This window comes from Oncorhynchus nerka, linkage group LG7, assembly GCF_034236695.1.
Source record: "Oncorhynchus nerka isolate Pitt River linkage group LG7, Oner_Uvic_2.0, whole genome shotgun sequence".
Lineage (NCBI taxonomy): Eukaryota > Metazoa > Chordata > Actinopteri > Salmoniformes > Salmonidae > Oncorhynchus > Oncorhynchus nerka.
In genome coordinates, this window is record NC_088402.1 from 41,191,999 (window position 1) to 41,216,357 (window position 24,359).

General features: G+C 40.2%; 2 protein-coding genes across 5 annotated transcripts; one reads left to right on the forward strand and one right to left on the reverse strand.

Moving 5' to 3' along the window:
- Positions 1 to 427: 427 nt before the first annotated feature.
- On the reverse strand, positions 428 to 20,105 carry LOC115131687 (sialin-like). Of its 4 annotated transcripts, none has more exons than XM_029663599.2 (12): positions 20,019 to 20,105; positions 17,925 to 18,132; positions 17,275 to 17,462; positions 16,656 to 16,870; positions 15,928 to 16,161; positions 15,534 to 15,708; positions 7,820 to 7,938; positions 3,139 to 3,300; positions 2,567 to 2,699; positions 1,892 to 2,039; positions 1,354 to 1,444; positions 428 to 951 (listed from the first exon to the last, which is right to left on the reverse strand). In XM_029663599.2, the coding sequence occupies exons 3-12, from the start codon at positions 17,375 to 17,377 to the stop codon at positions 784 to 786; spliced, it is 1,548 nt and encodes a 515-aa protein (XP_029519459.2). In that variant the 5' UTR covers positions 17,378 to 17,462; positions 17,925 to 18,132; positions 20,019 to 20,105; the 3' UTR covers positions 428 to 783. The 4 variants fall into 4 exon arrangements, with proteins under 4 accessions (XP_029519459.2, XP_029519458.2, XP_029519462.2 ...); XM_029663598.2 differs by having other exon boundaries at positions 17,275 to 17,465; XM_029663602.2 differs by lacking the exon at positions 3,139 to 3,300 and having other exon boundaries at positions 17,275 to 17,465.
- On the forward strand, positions 19,237 to 24,257 carry LOC115131690 (palmitoyl-protein thioesterase 1-like). The gene is made up of 10 exons (XM_029663606.2): positions 19,237 to 19,362; positions 20,076 to 20,197; positions 21,004 to 21,113; positions 21,558 to 21,685; positions 21,927 to 21,997; positions 22,106 to 22,208; positions 22,432 to 22,522; positions 22,683 to 22,781; positions 22,895 to 22,966; positions 23,801 to 24,257. Exons 1-10 carry the CDS (start codon positions 19,274 to 19,276, stop codon positions 23,921 to 23,923), a joined length of 1,008 nt encoding a protein of 335 aa, XP_029519466.2. The 5' UTR covers positions 19,237 to 19,273; the 3' UTR covers positions 23,924 to 24,257.
- The last annotated feature ends 102 nt before the right edge of the window (positions 24,258 to 24,359 follow it).

Consider the following 24,359-nt stretch of genomic DNA (forward strand, 5'->3'; position numbering starts at 1 on the left):
TTGAGTGTATGTCAACTTTGAAATAAATCATTCTCTCTACTATTATTCTGACATTTCACATTCTTAAAATAAAGTGGTGATCCTAACTGACAGGGAATTTTTACTAGGATTAAATGTCAGGAATTGTGAAACACTGAGTTTAAACGTATTTGACTAATGTGTATGTAAACTTCCGACTTCAACTGTAAATACAAAACATGGTCAGAAACAGATGGTTGTAAACAATACTAAAGAAAGGCATTTGGAAAATAAAGAGGCCATTTAAAAAGTCCCTTATCCTCTTATGAATACCGCATTTGATTAAGGGTCCCATTCCCAACACAGTGTACTAAGAGAATGCACTGGCCCATCCTTTTTAAAACCACCTGATGGTGAGTTAACCTGAGGTCAGTTTATATCTTACAGGGATCATCAACTAGATTCAGCGTAGGGACATTTTCTTTTATTGAGCGGATAGTCAAGGGGCCGGAACATCATTTTAAATCATTTGTCGACTGCAAATTGACCGCAAGGAGCCCAAACAGACTTAAACAATCATTTCCAACGAAGCTTACATTTGTATATGATCACTTGCCTCTCTATTATGTGCAGAAATACTTGGGAACAGAATTCCCAAATTAAAATGACGCGGAGCTGATTTCCTGGTGTTTTTATGTCCAACAATGAAAATTTAAAAAATAAAGAATAATATTGTTTTATACATTTTTTGCTCAGAAAACATGGGGGGCAAAATAAAACCACCGTGGGCCATCAGTTGGGGAACCCTGCTTTAGGTCTTATCTGTCATGTAGGGATGAACCTGTCTCTCTTTGTTTCTGCCTGCTCCTGATCCACCTCTACCAGGGCCCATTTCTGGACCTCCCCGGACCCAAACAAGGTAAAGATGAAAGCTCCTACGGCGCTGATCCCGGCCGACAGACAGAACACACTCCTCCATCCCGCCAGGGATTGCTGTTCCAGGAGGGGGGGGGGGACATGGGTCATAGTCGTATGTATAACAGTCTTCAAGAGTGCAGTAACTTTTAGAAATGAGCCATTGGGAAGATCTCAATTGCATACTCCTGCGTCAAGCAGCCCAATTCTGATGTTTCTTCCACTAATTGGTCGTTTGACCAATCACATCAGCTCTTTTCACATCAGCTCTTTTCCAGAGCTGATCTGTTTGGTCCAAATACCAATCATTTTTTTAAACTATCAGAATTATGCTGCCTGTGTCAACGCAGCCATGGTCTAATACTTTAAAAAAATTTTTTACAGTATTTAAGTAGATATATTACAAATATTTCATTATTTCTTAAAGTAGTAGAGGTTGAATGCATTTGATTATGAAGGAAATGTCACCAGAAAGCTTACATCTTTGGTGAGGTAACCCGTGATGATTGGAGCGACCACACCTGGGATAGTCCCGAAAGTGTTGGTGATTCCTAAAAGCACCCCCGCATACCTGCGGAAGAGAGAGAGAAAAATAGAGGTTCAAAAACATCCAAACATCCAAAAGCAGTGAAAAAGCAGTGAGTATGTGAGTGACTTCTTCAGTCCTCAGTGACGTAGAGTGTGATAGAATGAGCGGAAGAGAGAGAAAGTTCAATGTGAGTGACTTCTTCAGTCCTCAGTGACGTAGAGTGTGATAGAATGAGAGGAAGAGAAAGTTCAATGTGAGTGACTTCTTCAGTCCTCAGTGACGTAGAGTGTGATAGAATGAGAGGAAGAGAGAGAAAGTTCAATGTGAGTGACTTCTTCAGTCCTCAGTGACGTAGAGTGTGATAGAATGAGCGGAAGAGAGAGAAAGTTCAGTAAAGGTCCAAAATTTGCCAGAAAAGACTGGTGAGTAGGGAGAGAAGTGAAGAGAAACAAGTGAAGTGACGACCTCGCAAATCGATTAAACACCCACCGTGGAGCAATGTCTATCTGGTTGATGAAGACCCCGGCTGCACTGGTGCCTCCTGCAGTTGAAGAGAGGGTGAGGAAGGTCACTGCCAACACACCACTGCAGCCGGAGTAGCCCACAGCAACCAGGAACGCTGCAGGCAGCAGCAGACCTGGGGGAGGAGGGGTCAACAATATGCATCAATCACAGGAGGTTGATGTCTCCTGAAATGGGGAGAACGGGCTCATGGCAATTAGTAGGACGAGCTCAAATACTACATGGTTTCCAGGTGTTTGATGCCGTTCCATTTGTTCGGTTCTGGCCATTATTATGAGCCGTTCTCCCCTCAGCAGCCTCCCGTGACGTCAATATACACGGTCAATGTACAAACGCTGCATTTAACAGTAACACATGGGTATGGCCATCCACACAATTAACATGTACACAGTTTACGTGATACTCTAACTGTAAGTCGGTCTGGATAAGAGCGTCTTCTAAATAACTCAAATGTAATACTCCATTAGTTCATATTTTGTTACAAAACATATTACTACAGACTAAAATATCCGTTGCATGAAATAGCATCCAAAGAATCCCGAAAGAACTGTTGCATGTTTAACCAGTCAATCAATCAAACATCTGGTAAAGTCCGTAAGTAACCGAGACCGGTTCCTTTCAAAATAAAAGTCCCCTCCTTGCCTGTGATAGTGAAGATCTTGCGGACCGCTGTGACACTCAACAGCTCCTTCTCCAGGAGGCTGTCTGCTACTACACCTGATATCACCGAGAAGGCCCAGCCACCCAGATAGGGCAGAGCTGAGAGAAAGGCATTCTATATAGACAGTCAGAAAGAAATAGACAATATTAACCGACAACAAAAACAACAACAGAAAGGATTGCAACTGCATGGCAGGAATAAAATATCCCAATAACATGGCATCACTTTCACCAAGGTTTTATTACAGCAATGCTACAGCAGAACGGTATAGGCCTAGGTTACAACCCAACACGATTCAAGTCTCGAGACTCCTGTTCTATCCCTGTACACCGTGATATCTTAGTCATTCTCTAGTCCTACCACCTGCCTACAGAGCCTAATACCACCAGGTGGAGCTCTTACCATATTTCTTATACCTATCTGGCCTTTACAGCACTCTGGAATTGAGCATCTCACACTCTCGCTCTCCTCTTAAGGCGTCATCCATAGAAATCATATGTCCATATATATATCAATGATGTATTACTTAATATATGATTTCTTTGGGTCTCACCTGTCGGAGGTCAAAGTGAAGCACCGTGTCCATGTAGGTGGGTAGTGATGTGAGCAGAATGCAGTTACCCCAGTTGGCACACATCTGAGACACTATGATGGCCCACAGGGGAACAGAGAGCATCATGGGCAACAAAGGCACTGACCAGCCATGGGCACCACCCTGGGTTAGGAGCCAGAGAGAGAGAGAGAGCGAGAGAGGGGGTATGCTAATTTGGGATAGAGCAGACCTAACTCACTCCATTAAATTAGTCAAAACAGGAACATTTTACATTTGGCTAGAAATTCAAAAGGAAATGATCTTAACAGAGAAAAATATCCTCCTGTGTGCTACCTACAGCATACCCCCCCCCCCCCCACACACACTAGAAACCCCATACTTTAATGAAGACAGCTTCTCCATCCTGGAGGGGGAAATCAATCATTTCCAGTCCCAGGGACATGTACTAGTCTGTGGCAACCTAAATTCCAGAACCGGACAAGAACCTGACACCCTCAGCACACAGGGGGACAAACACCTGCCTGGAGGTGACAGCATTCCCTCCCCCATAGGCCCCCCTAGGCACAACTATGACAACATAACCAACAAAAACGGGTCACAACTCCTGCAGCTCTGTCACATGCTGGGTATGTACATAGTCAATGGTAGGCTTCGAGGGGACTCCTATGGTACACCTATAGCTCATCTCTTGGCAGCAGTACTGTAGACTACTTTATCACTGACCTCAACCCAGAGTCTCTCAGAGCGTTCACAGTCAGCCCACTGACACACCTATCAGATCACAGCAAAATTACAGTCTACTTGAACAGAGCAATAGTCAATCATAAGGCATCAAAGCCAAAGGAACTGAGTAATAATAAGAAATGCTATAGATGGAAGGAATGTAGCGTGAAAACCTACCAAAAATCAATTAGGCAACAACAAATTCAATCCCTTTTAGACAACTTCCTGGATTAAACGTTCCACTGTAATAGTGAAGGTGTAAACCTGGCAGTAGAAACTCTTAACAGTATATTTAGCCTCTCAGCTTCCCTATCAAATCTAAAAATTTCAAGCAGAAAACCGAAGAAAATGAACAACAATGACAAAAGGTTTGATGAAGAATGCAAAAACCTAAGAAAGAAATTGAGAAACCTGTTCAACCAAAAACATAAAGACCCAGAAAACCTGAGTCTACGCCTTCACTATGGTGAATCATTAAAACAATACAGAAATACACTACGGAAAAAGAAGGAACAGCACGTCAGAAATCAGCTCAATGTAATTGAAGAATCCATCCTTTTTGGCTCTATAACAAAGAACAAACAGTAAAAATATATATATGATCAAATACAAATCTTAGAATCAACTATTAAAGACCAGAACACACTGGATTCTCCAATTACCTTGAATGAACTACAGTATAAAATAAAAACCCTCCAACCCAAAAAGCCTGTGGTGTTGATGGTATCCTCAATGAAATGATCAAATATACAGACAACAAAATCCAATTGGCTGTACTAAAACTCTTTAACATCATCCTTAGCTCTGGCATCTTCCCCAATATTTGGAACCAAGGACTTATCACCCCAATCCACAAAAGTGGAGACAAATTTGACCCCAATAACTACTGTGGGATATGCGTCAACAGCAACCTTGGGAAAATCCTCTGCTTTATCATTAACAGCAGACTTGTACATTTCCTCAGTGAAAACATTGTACTGAGCAAATGTCAAATTGGCTTTTTACCAAATTATCGTATGACAGACCATGTATACATCCTCCACACCATCATTGACAAACAAATAAACCGAAACAAAGGCAAAGTCTTCTCATGCTTTGTTGATTTCAAAAAAGCCTTCGACTCAATTTGGCATGAGAGTCTGCTATACAAATTGATGGAAAGTGGTGTTGGGGGAAAAACATATGAGATTATAAAATCCATATATACAAACAACAAGTGTGCGGTTCAAATAGGCAAAAATCACACACATTTCTTCCCACAGGGCCATGGGGTGAGACAGGAATGCAGCTTAAGCCCCACCCTCTTCAACATATATATCAACGAATTGGCGAGGGCACTTGAACAGTCTGCAGCACTCGGCCTCACCCTACTAGAATCTGAAGTCAATTGTCTACTGTTTGCTGATGATCTAGTGCTTCTGTCACCAACCAAGGAGGGCCTACAGCAGCACCTAGATATTCTGCACAGATTCTGTCAGACCTGGGCCATGACAGTAATTATCAGTAAGAACAAAATAATGGTGTTCCAAAAAAGGTCCAGTCACCAGGACCACAAATACAAATTCCATCTAGACACCATTGCCCTAGAACACACAAAAAACTATACATTTCTTGTCCTAAACATCAACGCCACAGGTGACTTCCACAAAGCTGTGAACAATCTGAGAGACAAGGCAAGAAGTGCATTCTATGCCATAAAAAGGAACATCAAATTTCTATACCAATTAGGAGCTGGCTAAAAATACTTGAATCAGTTATAGAACCCAATGCCCTTTATGGTTGTGAGGTCTGGGGTCCGCTCACCAACCAAGAATTCACAAAATGGGACAAACACCAAATTGAGACTCTGCATGCAGAATTCTGCAAAAATATCCTCAGTGTACAACGTAAAACATCAAATAATGCATGCAGAGCGGAATTAGGCCGATACATGCTAATGATCAAAATCCAGAAAAGAGCCGTTAAATTATACAACTACCTAAAAGGAAGCGATTCCCAAAACTTCCATAACAAAGCCATCACCTACAGAGAGATGAACCTGGAGAAGAGTCCCCTAAGCAAGCTGGTCCTGAGGCTCTGTTCACAAACACAAACAGACCCCACAGAGCCCCAGGACATCAACACAATTAGACTCAACCAAATCATGAGAAAACAAAAAGCTAATTACTTGACACATTTGAAAGAATTAACAAAAAAACAGAGCAAACTAGAATTTTATTTGGCCCAAAACAGAGAATTCTCTCTTTCTCTCTTTCTCTTGGAGGACCTGAGCCCTTGGACCATGCCTCAGGACTTCCTGGCATGATGACTCTTTGCTGTCCCCAGTCCATCTGGCTGTGCTGCTGCTCCAGTTTCAACTGTTCTGCCTGCAGCTATGGAACCCTGACCTGTTCACCGGACGTGCTACCTCTCTAGAGACAGCAGGAGCGGTAGAGATACTCTTAATGATCGGCTATGAAAAGCCAACTGACATTTACTCCTGAGGTGCTGACTTGCTGCACCCAAGGATACTGTGATAATTATTATTTGACCATGAAAATTTGAACATCTTGGCCATGTTCTGGACTGGCCACCCCTCTAGGTTTCTTCCTAGGGAGTTTTTCCTAGCCACCGTGCTTCTACACCTGGGGTTTTAGGCTGGGTTTCTGTACAGCACTTTGAGATATCAGCTGAAAAATACATTTGATTTGATGATACATAGTGGCAGAATACCTGTGACTGACCCAAACTTTTTTGTTTGTTGAATTTTACACCTTTTTTCTCCCCAATTTCGTGGTATCCAATTGTTAGTAGCTACTATCTTGTCTCATCGCTACAACTCCCGTACAGGCTCGGGAGAGACGAAGGTTGAAAGTCATGCGTCCTTCGATAGACAACCCAACCAAGCCGCACTGCTTCTTAACACAGCGTGCATCCAACCCGGAAGCCAGCCGCACCAATGTGTCGGAGGAAACACCCTGCACCTGGCAACCTTGTAGGTGCGCACTGCGCCCGGCCTGCCACAGGAGTCGCTGGTGCGCGATGATATCCCTACCGGCCAAGCCCTCCCTAACCCGGACGGCGCTAGGCCAATTGTGCCTGGGCGCGAACCCACAGGAGTCGCTGGTGCGCGATGATATCCCTACCGGCCAAGCCCTCCCTAACCCGGACGGCGCTAGGCCAATTGTGCCTGGGCGCGAACCCAGAGTCTCTGGTGGCACAGCTGGCACTGCAGTACAGCGCCCTTAACCACTGCGCCACCCGGGAGGCCCGACTGACCCAAATTTAAGGTAAACTTTGACTATGTACAGACTCAGTTAGCATAGACTTGCTATTGAGAAAGGCCGCCGTAGGCAGACCTGGCTCTCAAGAGAAGACACGCTATGTGCACACTGCCCACAAAATGAGATGGAAACTGAGCTGCACTTCCTAACCACTTGCCAAATGTATGACCATATTAGAGACACATATTTCCCTCAGATTACACAGATCCACAAAGAATCAGAAAACAAACCCGATTTTGATAAACTCCCATATCTACTGGGTGAAATATCACAGTGTGCCATCACAGCAGCAATATTTGTGACTTGTTGCCACAAGAAAAGGGCAATTAGCGAAGAACAAACACCAATGTAAATACAACCCATATTTCTGTTTATTTATTTTCCCTTTTGTACTTTAACCATTTGCACATCGTTACAACACTGTAAATATACAGTACATAATACGACATTTGTAATGTCTTTATTCTTTTGGAACTTCTGTGAATGTAATGTTTACTGTTCATTTTTATAGTTTATTTCACTTTTGTATATTATCTACCTCACTTGCTTTGGCAATGTTAACATATGTTTCCCATGCCAATAAAGGCCCTTGAATTAAATTGAAATGAGTTGAGAGGAAGTGGATTGACTGTGAACCGGTTGACAAAATGTATGACAAAGGGCCGTAAAGGACACCTCAGATAGACTGTTGTTACCCCTTTTCCTATGGAGTTGATGATGTAATCTTTTTCTCTTGTGCTGATTCGTGGATGAGTGCCAGGCTGGTCCGACACCAGAATGAACCAGAACACTGCCCAAATGCAACCAGCACCCCCTGGTGATGAGAGAAAGAGGGACAGAGAGAGAGAGAGACAGAGGGACGGAGTGAGAGAAAAGCCTGATTCTGTTGACATCTTCACAAAGCAAAAGGTTGTGCAGGTACAGTGTTTGTGCTGAACAAGAGAATGTGCAGAGAAGAATTGTGAATGATAAAAAAAAATTGGAAGGTATTATGTGTGTGAAAACTTCACAGGAGAACAAAATAAGAGCTGAAAATGTGGGTATGCAGAGACATGCAGATATGGTGTGTGTAGGGGGAATGTATATGTTTGAGGGGTGTAATGAATGCATTATGTTTGAGGTGTGTAATGAATGCATTATGTTTGAGGTGTGTAATGAATGTTTGTTTGAGGTGTGTAATGAATGCATTATGTTTGAGGTGTGTAATGAATGCATTATGTTTGAGGTGTGTAATGAATGCATTATGTTTGAGGGGTGTAATGAATGTATTATGTTTGAGGGGTGTAATGAATGTATTATGTTTGAGGTGTGTAATGAATGCATTATGTTTGAGGGGTGTAATGAATGTATTATGTTTGAGGGGTGTAATGAATGTATTATGTTTGAGGGGTGTAATGAATGTATTATGTTTGAGGGGTGTAATGAATGTATTATGTTTGAGGGGTGTAATGAATGTATTATGTTTGAGGGGTGTAAATGAATGTATAGGTTTGAGGGGTGTAATGAATGTATAGGTTTGAGGGGTGTAATGAATGTATAGGTATGAGGGGTGTAATGAATGTATAGGTTTGAGGAATGTAATGAATGCATTATGTTTGAGGTGTGTAATGAATGTATTATGTTTGAGGGGTGTAATGAATGCATTATGTTTGAGGGGTGTAATGAATGTATTATGTTTGAGGGGTGTAATGAATGCATTATGTTTGAGGGGTGTAATGAATGCATTATGTTTGAGGGGTGTAATGAATGTATAGGTTTGAGGGTGTAATGAATGTATAGGTTTGAGGGGTATAATGAATGTATTATGTTTGAGGGGTGTAATGAATGTATTATGTTTGAGGGGTGTAATGAATGTATAGGTTTGAGGGGTGTAATGAATGTATAGGTTTGAGGGGTGTAATGAATGTATAGGTTTGAGGTGTGTAATGAATGCATTATGTTTGAGGGGTGTAATGAATGCATTATGTTTGAGGGGTGTAATGAATGTATTATGTTTGAGGGGTGTAATGAATGCATTATGTTTGAGGGGTGTAATGAATCTATTATGTTTGAGGGGTGTAATGAATGTATTATGTTTGAGGTGTGTAATGAATGTATTATGTTTGAGGGATGTAATGAATGCATTATGTTTGAGGGGTGTAATGAATGCATTATGTTTGAGGGGTGTAATGAATGCATTATGTTTGAGGGGTGTAATGAATGCATTATGTTTGAGGGGTGTAATGAATGTATTATGTTTGAGGGGTGTAAAGAATGTATTATGTTTGAGGTGTGTAATGAATGTATTATGTTTGAGGGGTGTAATGAATGCATTATGTTTGAGGGGTGTAATGAATGCATTATGTTTGAGGGGTGTAATGAATGTATTATGTTTGAGGGGTGTAAAGAATGTATTATGTTTGAGGTGTGTAATGAATGTATTATGTTTGAGGGGTGTAATGAATGCATTATGTTTGAGGGGTGTAATGAATGCATTATGTTTGAGGGGTGTAATGAATGTATTATGTTTGAGGTGTGTAATGAATGTATAGGTTTGAGGGGTGTAATGAATGTATAGGTTTGAGGTGTGTAATGAATGTATAGGTTTGAGGGGTGTAATGAATGTATAGGTTTGAGGTGTGTAATGAATGTATAGGTTTGAGGGGTGTAATGAATGTATAGGTTTGAGGTGTGTAATGAATGCATTATGTTTGAGGGGTGTAATGAATGCATTATGTTTGAGGGGTGTAATGAATCTATTATGTTTGAGGGGTGTAATGAATGCATTATGTTTGAGGGGTGTAATGAATCTATTATGTTTGAGGGGTGTAATGAATGTATTATGTTTGAGGTGTGTAATGAATGTATTATGTTTGAGGGATGTAATGAATGTTTGAGGGGTGTAATGAATGCATTATGTTTGAGGGGTGTAATGAATGCATTATGTTTGAGGGGTGTAATGAATGCATTATGTTTGAGAGGTGTAATGAATGTATAGGTTTGAGGGGTGTAATGAATGTATAGGTTTGAGGGGTGTAATGAATGCATTATGTTTGAGGGATGTAATGAATGTATAGGTTTGAGGGGTGTAATGAATGTATTATGTTTGAGGGGTGTAATGAATGTATTATGTTTGAGGGGTGTAATGAATGCATTATGTTTGAGGGGTGTAATGAATGCATTATGTTTGAGGGGTGTAATGAATGCATTATGTTTGAGGTGTGTAATGAATGCATTATGTTTGAGGGGTGTAATGAATGCATTATGTTTGAGGGGTGTAATGAATGCATTATGTTTGAGGGGTGTAATGAATGTATTATGTTTGAGGGGTGTAATGAATGCATTATGTTTGAGGGGTGTAATGAATGCATTATGTTTGAGGGGTGTAATGAATGTATTATGTTTGAGGGTGTAATGAATGTATTATGTTTGAGGGGTGTAATGAATGCATTATGTTTGAGGGGTGTAATGAATGCATTATGTTTGAGGGGTGTAATGAATGCATTATGTTTGAGGGGTGTAATGAATGTATTATGTTTGAGGGGTGTAATGAATGTATAGGTTTGAGGGGTGTAATGAATGTATAGGTTTGAGGGGTGTAATGAATGTATAGGTTTGAGGGGTGTAATGAATGTATTATGTTTGAGGGGTGTAATGAATGTATAGGTTTGAGGGGTGTAATGAATGTATTATGTTTGAGGGGTGTAATGAATGTATTATGTTTGAGGGGTGTAATGAATGTATTATGTTTGAGGGGTGTAATGAATGTATTATGTTTGAGGGGTGTAATGAATGTATAGGTTTGAGGGGTGTAATGAATGTATTATGTTTGAGGGTGTAATGAATGTATATGTTTGAGGGGTGTAATGAATGTTTTTGAGGGGTGTAATGAATGCATTATGTTTGAGGGTGTAATGAATGCATTATGTTTGAGGGTGTAATGAATGCATTATGTTTGAGGGTGTAATGAATGCATTATGTTTGAGGGTGTAATGAATGTATTATGTTTGAGGGGTGTAATGAATGCATTATGTTTGAGGGGGGGATGTAATGAATGCATTATGTTTGAGGGGTGTAATGAATGTATTATGTTTGAGGGTGTAATGAATGCATTATGTTTGAGGGGTGTAATGAATGCATTATGTTTGAGGTTTGATTATGTTTGGGGGTGTAATGAATGTATTATGTTTGAGGAATGGTTTGAGGGTGTAATGAATGCATTATGTTTGAGGGTGTAATGAATGCATTATGTTTGAGGGGTGTAATGAATGTATTATGTTTGAGGGGTGTAATGAATGCATTATGTTTGAGGGGTGTAATGAATGTATTATGTTTGAGGGGTGTAATGAATGTATTATGTTTGAGGTGTGTAATGAATGCATTATGTTTGAGGGGTGTAATGAATGTATTATGTTTGAGGGGTGTAATGAATGTATTATGTTTGAGGGGTGTAATGAATGTATTATGTTTGAGGGGTGTAATGAATGTATTATGTTTGAGGGGTGTAATGAATGCATTATGTTTGAGGGGTGTAATGAATGTATTATGTTTGAGGGGTGTAATGAATGTATAGGTTTGAGGGTGTAATGAATGTATAGGTTTGAGGGGTGTAATGAATGTATAGGTTTGAGGGGTGTAATGAATGTATTATGTTTGAGGGGTGTAATGAATGCATTATGTTTGAGGGGTGTAATGAATGTATTATGTTTGAGGGTGTAATGAATGTATTATGTTTGAGGGGTGTAATGAATGTATTAGGTTTGAGGGTGTGTAATGAATGTATTATGTTTGAGGGTGTAATGAATGTATATTATGTTTGAGGGGTGTAATGAATGTATTATGTTTGAGGTGTAATGAATGTATTATGTTTGAGGTTTGGGAATGTAATGAATGCATTATGTTTGAGGTGTGTAATGAATGTATTATGTTTGAGGGGTGTAATGAATGTATTATGTTTGAGGGTGTAAAATGTAATGTATATGTTTGAGGGGTGTAATTTGAATGTATTATGTTTGAGGGGTGTAATGAATGTATGTTTGAGGTTTGTGTAATGAATGTATTATGTTTGAGGGGTGTAATGAATGTATTATGTTTGAGGGGTGTAATGAATGTATTATGTTTGAGGGGTGTAATGAATGTATTATGTTTGAGGGGTGTAATGAATGTATAGGTTTGAGGGGTGTAATGAATGTATAGGTTTGAGGGGTGTAATGAATGTATAGGTATGAGGGGTGTAATGAATGTATAGGTTTGAGGGATGTAATGAATGCATTATGTTTTAGGTGTGTAATGAATGTATTATGTTTGAGGGGTGTAATGAATGCATTATGTTTGAGGTGTGTAATGAATGCATTATGTTTGAGGGGTGTAATGAATGTATTATGTTTGAGGGGTGTAAAGAATGTATTATGTTTGAGGGGTGTAATGAATGCATTATGTTTGAGGGGTGTAATGAATGTATTATGTTTGAGGGGTGTAATGAATGCATTATGTTTGAGGGGTGTAATGAATGTATAGGTTTGAGGGGTGTAATGAATGTATTATGTTTGAGGGGTATAATGAATGTATTATGTTTGAGGGGTGTAATGAATGCATTATGTTTGAGGGGTGTAATGAATGTATTATGTTTGAGGGGTGTAATGAATGTATTATGTTTGAGGGGTGTAATGAATGTATTATGTTTGAGGGGTGTAATGAATGTATTATGTTTGAGGTGTGTAATGAATGCATTATGTTTGAGGGGTGTAATGAATGTATTATGTTTGAGGGTGTAATGAATGTATTATGTTTGAGGGTGTAATGAATGTATTATGTTTGAGGGGTGTGTAATGAATGCATTATGTTTGAGGGTGTAATGAATGTATTATGTTTGAGGGTGTAATGAATGTATAGGTTTGATGTGTAATGAATGTATAGGTTTGAGGTGTGTAATGAATGTATGTAATGTTTGAGGGTGTAATGAATGTATAGGTTTGAGGGTTTGAGGAATGTAATGAATGTATAGGTTTGAGGGTGTAATGAATGCATTATGTTTGAGGGTGTAATGAATGCATTATGTTTGAGGTGTGTAATGAATGTATAGGTTTGAGGGGTGTATTATGTTTGAGGGTGTAATGAATGTATTATGTTTGAGGGGTGTAATGAATGTATTATGTTTGATGGGTGTAATGAATGTATTATGTTTGAGGGTGTAATGAATGTATTATGTTTGAGGGTGTAATGAATGTATTATGTTTGAGGGGTGTAATGAATGTATTATGTTTGAGGGTGTAATGAATGTATAGGTATGAGGGGTGTAATGAATGTATAGGTTTGAGGAATGTAATGAATGCATTATGTTTGAGGTGTGTAATGAATGTATTATGTAATGAATGTATTATGTTTGCAGGGGTGTAATGAATGTATTATGTTTGAGTTTGTGTAATGAATGTATTATGTTTGAGGGTGTAATGAATGTATTATGTTTGAGGGTGTAATGAATGTATAGGTTTGAGGGGTGTAATGAATGTATAGGTTTGAGGGGTGTAATGAATGTATAGGTATGAGGGGTGTAATGAATGTATAGGTTTGAGGGATGTAATGAATGCATTATGTTTTAGGTGTGTAATGAATGTATTATGTTTGAGGGGTGTAAAGAATGTATTATGTTTGAGGGGTGTAATGAATGCATTATGTTTGAGGTGTGTAATGAATGCATTATGTTTGAGTGGTGTAATGAATGTATTATGTTTGAGGGGTGTAAAGAATGTATTATGTTTGAGGGGTAATAATGAATGTTTGATTATGTTTGAGGGGTGTAATGAATGTATTATGTTTGAGGGTGTAATGAATGCATTATGTTTGAGGGGTGTAATGAATGTATTATGTTTGAGGGGTGTAATGAATGTATAGGTTTGAGGGGTGTAATGAATGTATTATGTTTGAGGGGTATAATGAATGTATTATGTTTGAGGGGTGTAATGAATGCATTATGTTTGAGGGGTGTAATGAATGTATTATGTTTGAGGGGTGTAATGAATGTAATGTAATGAATGTATTATGTTTGAGGGGTGTAATGAATGTATTATGTTTGAGGTGTAATGAATGCATTATGTTTGAGGGGTGTAATGAATGTATTATGTTTGAGGGTGTAATGAATGTATTATGTTTGAGGGGTATAATGAATGTATTATGTTTGAGGGATGTAATGAATGCATTATGTTTGAGGGTGTAATGAATGTATTATGTTTGAGGGGTGTAATGAATGTATTATGTTTGAGGGGTGTAATGAATGTATTATGTTTGAGGGGTGTAATGAATGTATATGTTTGAGGTGTGTAATGAATGTATTATGTTTGAGGGTGTGTAATGAATGTATTAGGTTTGAGGGGTGTAATGAATGTTTGATTAGGTTTGAGGGGTGTAATGAATGTATTATGTTTGAGGGTGTAATGAATGCATTATGTTTGAGGGGTGTAATGAATGTATTATGTTTGAGGGGTGTAATGAATGTATTATGTTTGAGGGTGTAATGAATGCATTATGTTTGAGGGTGTAATGAATGCATTATGTTTGAGGGGTGTAATGAATGTATTATGTTTGAGGGGTGTAATGAATGTATTATGTTTGAGTTTGTAATGAATATTATGTTTGGGTGTAATGAATGTATTATGTTTGAGGGGTGTAATGAATGTATTATGTTTGAGGGGTGTAATGAATGCATTATGTTTGAGGGGTGTAATGAATGTATTATGTTTGAGGTGTGTAATGAATGTATTATGTTTGAGGGGTGTAATGAATGCATTATGTTTGAGGGGTGTAATGAATGTATAGGTTTGAGGGGTGTAATGAATGTATAGGTTTGAGGGTGTAATGAATGTATAGGTTTGAGGTGTGTAATGAATGTATAGGTTTGAGGGGTGTAATGAATGTATAGGTTTGAGGGGTGTAATGAATGTATTATGTTTGAGGGGTGTAATGAATGCATTATGTTTGAGGGGTGTAATGAATGTATTATGTTTGAGGGGTGTAATGAATGCATTATGTTTGAGGGGTGTAATGAATGTATTATGTTTGAGGGGTGTAATGAATGCATTATGTTTGAGGGGTGTAATGAATGCATTATGTTTGAGGGGTGTAATGAATGTATTATGTTTGAGGGGTGTAATGAATGTATAGGTTTGAGGGGTGTAATGAATGTATAGGTTTGAGGGGTGTAATGAATGCATTATGTTTGAGGGGTGTAATGAATGTATTATGTTTGAGGGGTGTAATGAATGCATTATGTTTGAGGGGTGTAATGAATGTATTATGTTTGAGGGGTGTAATGAATGTATTATGTTTGAGGTGTGTAATGAATGTATAGGTTTGAGGGGTGTAATGAATGTATTATGTTTGAGGGGTGTAATGAATGTATAGGTTTGAGGGGTGTAATTGCTATCCAACTCTCACCAAACATGTAGAAGACAGCTGGCCAGCCCAGACTGTGACAGATGAAGCCAGTGAGGGGCAGGGCTACAAAGGCCCCAAAGTTGGCCCCTGACCCCGAAAGGGTCATAAGCCGAGACCTCTCTAGAGGGGGAGCCCAGCGAGCCCACATGGCCATCATGGCCGGGAACGTCACCCCCTGAGGACATACAAACACAGAGCGAAACACACTGATTTAAATGAACCATTCTTATGGCACTGAAATTAACAATATACCTTGGTGTTTTACGGAAAAGAATGACCATATGGCTATATGTATACGATAAATACGGTTGTTTATACAATCAAATACTAATCCAGTTCATTTCTGATGACAGAATGAGATTGACCCCTACTCTGAACACATGAAGCCTCTTACCTCCCCAAAGCCCTCCAGTGCCCGTAAGCCAAACAGCCAGTAGGGTCCTAGCTGCGCTGCCAGGGGGGTGAGGAGGCTGAGGGCTGCGGTGCCCAGCACCCCTCCCCCCAGGAAGATACTCCCCCCAAAGTGTCCGGCCAGGTAACCCCCGGGGATCTGCGTCACCAGGTAGCCAAAGAAGAACGCCCCCAGCAGCAGGCCCTGAGTCAGAGAATCCCACAAATACAGAGGTATCTGAGAGAGAGAGATAGACGTAAATGAGCATTAGTGTTACGTATGAGTTTGTGAGTGTCTTCGCATGTGCAGTATGTCCAGTATGCATGGATCATGTTTGTGTGAAGCCTATTTATGTACTGTAATATATGTGCTATAATTAAGCAATAAGGCCTGAGGGGGGGTGTGGTATATGGCCAATATACTACGGCTATGGGCTGTTCTTATGCGCAACACAACGAGGAGTGCCTGGACACAGCCTTTAGCTGTGGTATATTGGCCATATATCACAAACCTCCGAGGTGCCTTATTGCTATTATAAACTGGTTACCAACGTAACCAGATAAGTCAATAAATGTTTTGCCATACCATTGGTATACGGTCTGATATACCACGGCTGTCAGCCAATCAACATTCAGGTCTCGAACCACCCAGTTTATAATATATGATATAATATGCATGTAGAGTATACTACTATAGGTCTAGTTGATACTTTGGGAAGAGCTGGTACTTACCCCATCTGGTTGGTCTGGGGTTTGGCTGCCATTGCCGTGGGAGGAAACTGGGCACTCATGGCCACCTGAGCTGTTGAGAGATGGTTGGCTTTTGGTCCCATTGACCATGGCGACCATGGCAACACTTAGATTGACACGGAGACCGTAGACGACGGAGAATCCAAAGAACATCATGATGGCCAGATTGCAGCGTGCAGAGCAACATTGTGGAGGTACTGTTAGACACGACGACAACATGTGCCCAATCACACCTCACAGTCTATCTGAAAACACGTAAAGATGACTGAAGATGACACTTAAAGATGACTACTTAGACAGTGCTAGTAGTAAATCTACTCTAGCTAACGAGGAGTACATGACACTTAAATGACATATTTCACTAGCACACTGTTAGTTATGATGTAATAAGCAAAATCATAGGGGCGAATCCGAACTTCCACGTAGGTCAAATGTTCACTTAGTCCCCCACTGACATCAATGCCCCATACTGACAAAACACTTGATATGACCTCATTCAACAATCAGAAGGTTATCATTACATAATGAAGTTACATAACGAAGCACGACTAGCACATTCATGCTGACTACGCAAAAGAGCAACCAAAACAAGTTAAGACACCTGAATCATCAACATCTACCACTTCTTTTTTAAGTAGGGGTGTAGTATCTCCACTCTCGTCCAGGGGGGAGGAGTCGATGGAGTATCCATTTTGCAAAGCCATTGCAACCACCAGTCAGATGACGGCCAGAGAGGGGAATGAAGTGAGGGTGATCTGAGGTCACCTAACCATAGTGTCCTAAGAAAATCTGCTAGATAGAGAAACGGTAAGAGTCAGCATGAGCAATTGCTAGACATTCAGCCTCATGCACGTACGCACACACACATACACACAGACGGGTTAAGACCACAGATACAGGCTGGACAAGCATTTCGCTACACCCGCAATAACATCTGTTAAATATGTGTATGTGAGCAATCAAATTTGATTTGATTTGGATATGAGAATGACCATGACTAGGCAGGTCAATGGTCCTCACGGTGTTCAATGTAATTGGCCGAGCATGCCAAGACAAAAAGTATTTAGTTCCTTAGCTACAATAGCCAGACGACAACAACTTACTGACTTTAAAGAAATCCGTAGGAGATTGTGCAACAATGACAAAACACCTGACAAGTCAAAGAGATCCGACATAGACATGTATATAACATTATGCTTTGCTCTTTATATCGAGGAACGTTTAGATAGATAAAAAGGTTTGAACAATTACCACAAATTGGATTGGATGGACCAGGTAGTTATTCACTTGCGGTTATTGAGGTTCTAGACCTAGATCGTCGGACTGGAGAGCATCATATATACATTCTTCTTCTTCTTCTTCTTCTTCTTCTTCTTCAGATGATGATGATGATGATGGGGATGATGATGCTCCAAATAGTTTAACGGTAGCTGGTGGTGTGGATTAACCCATGTTGACCCTGCAGAAAAAACAAGACGGGAAACAAATACCAGACTGTGAGTAATGGCCTAAGTAAAGTCAGTCACAGACGCATGATTTCAATGATTTTTCATAGCTACTTCTTTTAGTGCTGGACAAGTAGTACGCAGTACATCTGATCTCAGATGATAGGTCTTTCCACTAAATGAAATAAAGTAGTAGATTTGGCCTCTCCTCCACTCTAACTGTGACTTGTGCAGACTGACCAAAAGCAGATGTGAACCTAGTGTATGTGCAGACAAACAAAACCTTCCCAGGTTACCATTGGAGGAACAGATAATGTATGTTAAGCAGGTCAGCTGATGAGGGGGGTGGAATAGAATGAGGTAATGTAATACCTCTTGACATGGTGTAGGTGAGATTTAAGGTGATTAAAGTTTTTATTCAGGTTGGAGTGATTAACACAATGCTTAGCATATTTATGTTTTTCATTTTCTGTAATATTCCGAAAACTAGAATGTCCTCAAAGAGGCAATTATTCATGATGATTACCAATGTTCTATTTGTGACACATTTGTTCATAAATTGATGGTCACTAGATTTGTGACTGAATGTTATGGATTCTTCTCATATCGTTTGATAGTGATTGACACCAGAGCTCCTGAAGGTACAAGGACTGAGGACACATTGATTCTTATTGTATTGATGACATTATGCACACTGTATGATTCTGTAGCAGCTGGCAAAGTCACTGTCTTTTGTTTTGACCTCGTACAAGCCTCTCGGGATGATGTTTAGAGAACATTTGGTACTGTCGGATTAGAATATAAAGGGCCTGTCTCCAAGAGGCATGTTAGACAATTTCTCTGCTTCTGTGCCGGAGGCTTCTCCATGTTGCAATTTGTAACTAAACCAAAATTATTTTGTGATCAACGACTGCTCTACTTTTTAATTCACCATGAAATTCCCATTACACATGGATAGACTCAAAAATCTATGTGCAAAATCTATATGCGTGTTTACGATTCGGAGAAACCGGTAGTCACATGACCAAAAACGTATTTTTCTTCGGTGACGCGATTATGAATTTGCACCAATGACTGTATATATGAATTTGCACTTAAGTCTACAGCACAAGATACATGCAGCTAGTTTACACATTGCGCAACAAGCTGCTCCGTATGAGTTGGAAATCGATGGTTATTTCCCAAGTTCCTTCCTGGTTGCAATGTGACAAGTTATTGCGCTCAGTGGTGGTCATTCCTGAACAGTAAGTAGAAGTTTATTGTGTAGTTTTCGTTTTTATCTGTGAAACACGACCAGCCAGAAATGTAGATAAGGCCAACTGTCAAGTTATGCTGGTGTCTAATGTAGCAAAATAACCTAGCTAGCTGGTTTGTTATGAAAGTAAGGTAGCTAGTTTAAAATATATATAACTTGGCAAATTCTTATTTACAATGACGGCCTAGGAACAGTGGGTTAACTGCCTTGTTCAGGGGCAGAACAACAGATGTTTGTTTACCTTGTCGGGGATTCGATCTAGCAACCTTTCGATTATTGGCCCAACGCTCTAACCACTAGGCTACCTTGCAGCCCCATAGTTACACATGATATGCAAAGATGTCATAGACTCAGTCAGACCTTTTGGGAAAATGGGTAGTTGTTGTTCATTCTGGCTTTGTTTTGTTCTTGTGAAGCTCACACAGCCATATTTCATGATTTGACAACATGGAAAACCCCTACCAAACAAGAATCGCAGCTTTAAAGACATAATCTGTCAGTCCTTGCATTCATTGCTACCTCTATGCATCTGAGAGAAGATACATTTCCCCAGCCCCATCACTCAGTTTAAAAAACAAAGTGGCAGGGCCAGGCTGTTGAAATAACATATTTGAACACATGTTCAGCAAATAACATCACACTCACACTGTTTTATCGTTCGTTCACTAACTTCCTGGACCTCTTCATTACATTGATTTCAAGGTTCAAGATGACCACACTTCTTAGCTTGCTCCTCTGGGCTGGTCCACTACTGTTACTTGCCCTAAACCCAGTACATGGATCCGACAATGCCACCCTCCCTCTGGTTCTGTGGCACGGAATGGGTAAGCACTTGAGATGCATAATGCAACAACATCATGTTTCACATACAGCAGTGGGGTTTCTAAGATTGGCAGAGTAGCAAAACAAGGAACTGATGGCCACTTCCTATATTTGCATGTGTCCCTTAGATAAGTCATGATATGGCAGTTAGTGTATATGAATCGTTTTTTTACACCCAAAACTCTATATCAATCAATTTTTCACATTCAGTTTTTTCATCAGAAAGGATTGCTTTTGAGTTGTCAGATTTTTGGATTCATAATTTATTTTATTTAATTTTTTTGCAAAATGCTTTATATGTGTTGTTTAGCTGGAATGAACTGTTCGTATCCTGTAATTTGACTGTGATATGTGGTTGTCTCACCTAGCTATCTTAAGATGAATGCACTTACTGTAAGTGGCTCTGGATAAGAACATCTGTTAAATGACTCAAATGTCAAATGTAAATGTTTTACATACAGGCTCATATTACTGTATTGAATAACACCTACATTTATTTTTTAAACATGTCACAAATGTATCAGTTCTTTATCAATTTGTTTTGAGTTATTTGTTACATTTTACTGTGTAAATCCTAGTACTACTTATTTTTCTGAGAGTGAGGTGGATATGTAATATTTAGCAAAAAACACCATTTGTCTGTCATTGAACAACACCGTGCGATGATTAGATAGTGAAAAAACACACCAATCTCTTTCATAATTTCTTGAAACAACAAAACCAAACTTATCAACATTTCTGAAAATAGCATTTTGGAATGAAGCTCTTCATATAGAGAATCTGGGTTCTTGTTTTGGTGTGTACATAGGAGACAGCTGTTGCAACCCTCTCAGCATGGGCTCCATAAAGAAGATGGTCGAGGAAACCATCCCTGGAATTGACGTCCTGTCACTAATGATTGGCAAGACTGTCATTCAGGTACTTTCCAATCTGTGGTGGACAGGTGACCGGTGTGAATGCTTTGCCTTTGCTCCAGCCAAGCCTGATTCTACTAATGAAAGCTTTGATTGAATTTCATAAGTAGAATTGGGTGTATTACTGCAAGTAGCTTAGTGGTTAAGAGTGTTGTGCCAGTAATTGAAAGGTTTCTGGTTTGAAACCCAGAGCCATCAAGGTGGAAAAATCTGCCGTTCTGCCATTAATGCACCCCCCCCAGAAGACACATTTCAGTTGAATGCATTCAATTGTGCAACTGACTAGGTATCCCCTTTCCCTACTGTGTGGCTGGAGCAAAAGCCTGCATCCATGCCAGCCCTTGCAGGCTAAAATCACTCACCCGTGACCTATTTTTTGAGATGTGGTGTTTCTGTTTGTCAACACTCTTACTGTCCCAACATGAACATCCTCATATCTAACCCTCAGGACACAGAGAATGGTTTCTTCATGGATGTCAATGAGCAGGTGTCCATGGTGTGCAGCCAGCTGGCCCAGGATCCCAAACTGAAGGATGGCTACAATGCCATGGGCTTCTCCCAGGGAGGGCAGTTCCTGTAAGTAGTGTCTCTGGGTCCGTACTCACAAAGCCTCTCAGAATGCTTTTTGAATGTTTATTTTTTAAATTTTTACATGAATTAGAGCTGCTGTATGTGCCAATTCCAGCCCAACACTTGCACACTTATTCAACCAGGTGTCTTAGAGCTGAGGTGGAACAAAAGCCTGCAGAGTTGCCCAAAGTAAAAGTACTTTATACATGAGACAAGAAGCTGTAATTCTCAGTTCTCCCCCCCCCAGGAGGGCAGTGGCGCAGCGCTGTCCATCTCCTCCAATGAAGACCCTGATCTCTGTTGGGGGACAACAACAAGGTAACGGCACCATGGCAACAGTAACATAATCTCTTGCCTTGTCTCTTTTCATTGTCTTTCATCCACTTCCTGACAGTTTTGAAATGATCCCATTCTCCACATTCACAGGGGTGTATGGTCTCCCTAAATGCCCTGGAGAAAGCTCCCATATCTGTGACTGGATTCGCAAGAAACTCAACTCAGGAGCCTACACCGATATTGTGCAAAAACAGTGAGTGTAGAATTTTTTTACAACTCAAAAACAGTGAGTGTAGACTATATTTCAACTCTTTCAGAGTGCAAGTCTTATGTTTGAGACAAAACAGCAATATCCAGATCAACAGTATGTTATGACATAGCTACTGTACGTTTTGAGATGAGGTACAAAGAGAAAGGGCTTTGTGTATTGTGTAGTTGTTATCCAGTGAGTCATTTGGAATCCTTGTCTTTATCAGCTTGGTGCAGGCACAGTACTGGCACGACCCACTGAATGACGACCTATACAAAAAACACAGCCTCTTCCTGGCTGATATCAACCAGGAGCGGGTTAGTATGGCTCTAGTATGGTGTTAGTATATCTTTTCAGAATCAGACCTTGTTATTTGATTGCTCCATACAGTGCTGTTTATATTCAATATTCTCCTGAGAACTCTCCATCGCTGTATTCCAATTCCATTCCATACATCTGCTGCCTTTCACCCCATAGGTGGTGAACGAGACTTACAAGAAGAACCTCCAGCTGCTGGACAAGTTTGTGATGGTCAAGTTCTTGCAGGACAGTGTTGTGGATCCAGCTGACACTGAGGTAAATACTGGACACATTGTGACAACCTCTCTTGCTGTACTGTCCTCCTCCTACACTGTAATTACTGATGCTAATGGTCAATATGTATTTTGTATGCAATCTATTTGTTATAGTGGTTTGGTTTTCTGAAAACGGGTCAGGCAAAAGAGACCGAGACGCTTCAGGAGAGTGTTCTCTATAAAGAGGTAAAACCACCATCATATTTCGTCATCTTCAAACACAGACATGTACACTATACAGTATATACAAAAGTATGTGGACAGCCCTTCAAATTAATGGTTTTGGCTATTTCAGTCACAACCGTTGCTGACAACAAAAAATCAAGCACACCGCCATGCAATCTCCATAGACAAACACTGGCAGTAGAATGGCCTTCCTAAAGAGTTCAGTTACTTTCAACGTGGCACTGTCATAGGATGTCACCTTTCTACCAAGTCAGGGTGTCAAATGTCTGCCCTGCTAGAGCTGCCCCGGTCAACTGTAAGTGCTGTTATTGTGAAGTGGAAACGTCTAGGAACAACAACAGCTCAGCCGCGAAGTGGTAGGCCACACAAGCTCACAGAACTGGACCGCCAAGTGCTGAAGCACGTACCATGTAACAATCGTCTGTCCTCGGTTGCATCACTCGCTACAGAATTCCAAACTGCCCCTGGAAGCAACATCACAATAACTGTTTGTCGAGAGCTTCATGAAATGGGTTTCCATGGCTGAGCAGCCTCACACAAGCCTAAGATCACCATGCGCAATGCCAAGCGTCGGCTGGAGTGGTGTAAAGCGCGCCGCCATTGAACTCTGGAGCAGTGTGAACGCGTTCTCTGGAGTGATGAATCATGCTTCACCATCTGGCAGTCCGATTAACAAATCTGGGTTTGGCGGATGCCAGGAGAAAACTACCTGGACCAACTCCATATTAATGCCCATAACTTTGGAATGAGATGTATGACAAGCAGGTGTCCACATAATTTTTCATGTATTCGACTCATTGTAATGTGATATTGATACCTGGAATTTATTTTCAGGATCGTCTGGGACTGGCAGCGATGGATGCAGCTGGCAAGCTGGATTTCCTGGGTACAGAAGGAGATCACCTCCAGTTCACCAGGGAGTGGTTCAATGCCAAACTAGTGCCTTACCTGCGCTAAATACACCTAGCTACCTACGCTCTGACACTCAAGTTGGCATGGGCACAACTATTGCACTGATCATTCCTATCATATCAATACCATCCTGCTGATGAATCTAATGCACAATTTATGATTTTTAAAACCCCGATTTTACCCAGTTAATGTACTACCACAGAAAATTAAGTTGGTCTTAATTGGTTCCCAGAGATGCATGGTGGTCTAACTGGGGGACGTGTATTCAAGTTTACATTTGATCATTTTTTGTTTAGCACCATTTTGAAATAAAAATGTACATTAAAAAAACTTAACGGGTAGTGCGTGTAATGGTAAATAAACTAATGTTAGATAATCACTGGTTCTGGACTGGGCTAATATTCATTAAGTTCCCCCAGCTCTCCTTGTGAAAAGTGGTAAACAATGGTCTCTGGGAAAATTAGCCAAACATAAGGGCACA

What these genes read in the sequence shown, in the direction of transcription:
- LOC115131690 (XM_029663606.2), top strand. Translation starts at nt 19,274, where the DNA reads ATGAGTTGGAAATCGATGGTTATTTCCCAAGTTCCTTCCTGGTTGCAA. An exon ending in CTGATATCAACCAGGAGCGG is followed by an intron (nt 22,523 to 22,682) that starts GTTAGTATGGCT and finishes TTCACCCCATAG; the next exon opens with GTGGTGAACGAGACTTACAA. An exon ending in TGGATCCAGCTGACACTGAG is followed by an intron (nt 22,782 to 22,894) that starts GTAAATACTGGA and finishes TATTTGTTATAG; the next exon opens with TGGTTTGGTTTTCTGAAAAC.
- LOC115131687 (XM_029663599.2), bottom strand. Translation starts at nt 17,377, where the DNA reads ATGGCTTTGCAAAATGGATACTCCATCGACTCCTCCCCCCTGGACGAG. An exon ending in GGTAGATGTTGATGATTCAG is followed by an intron (nt 16,871 to 17,274) that starts GTGTCTTAACTT and finishes CGTGTCTAACAG; the next exon opens with TACCTCCACAATGTTGCTCT. An exon ending in TCAACTCCATAGGAAAAGGG is followed by an intron (nt 3,301 to 7,819) that starts GTAACAACAGTC and finishes CTCCTAACCCAG; the next exon opens with GGTGGTGCCCATGGCTGGTC.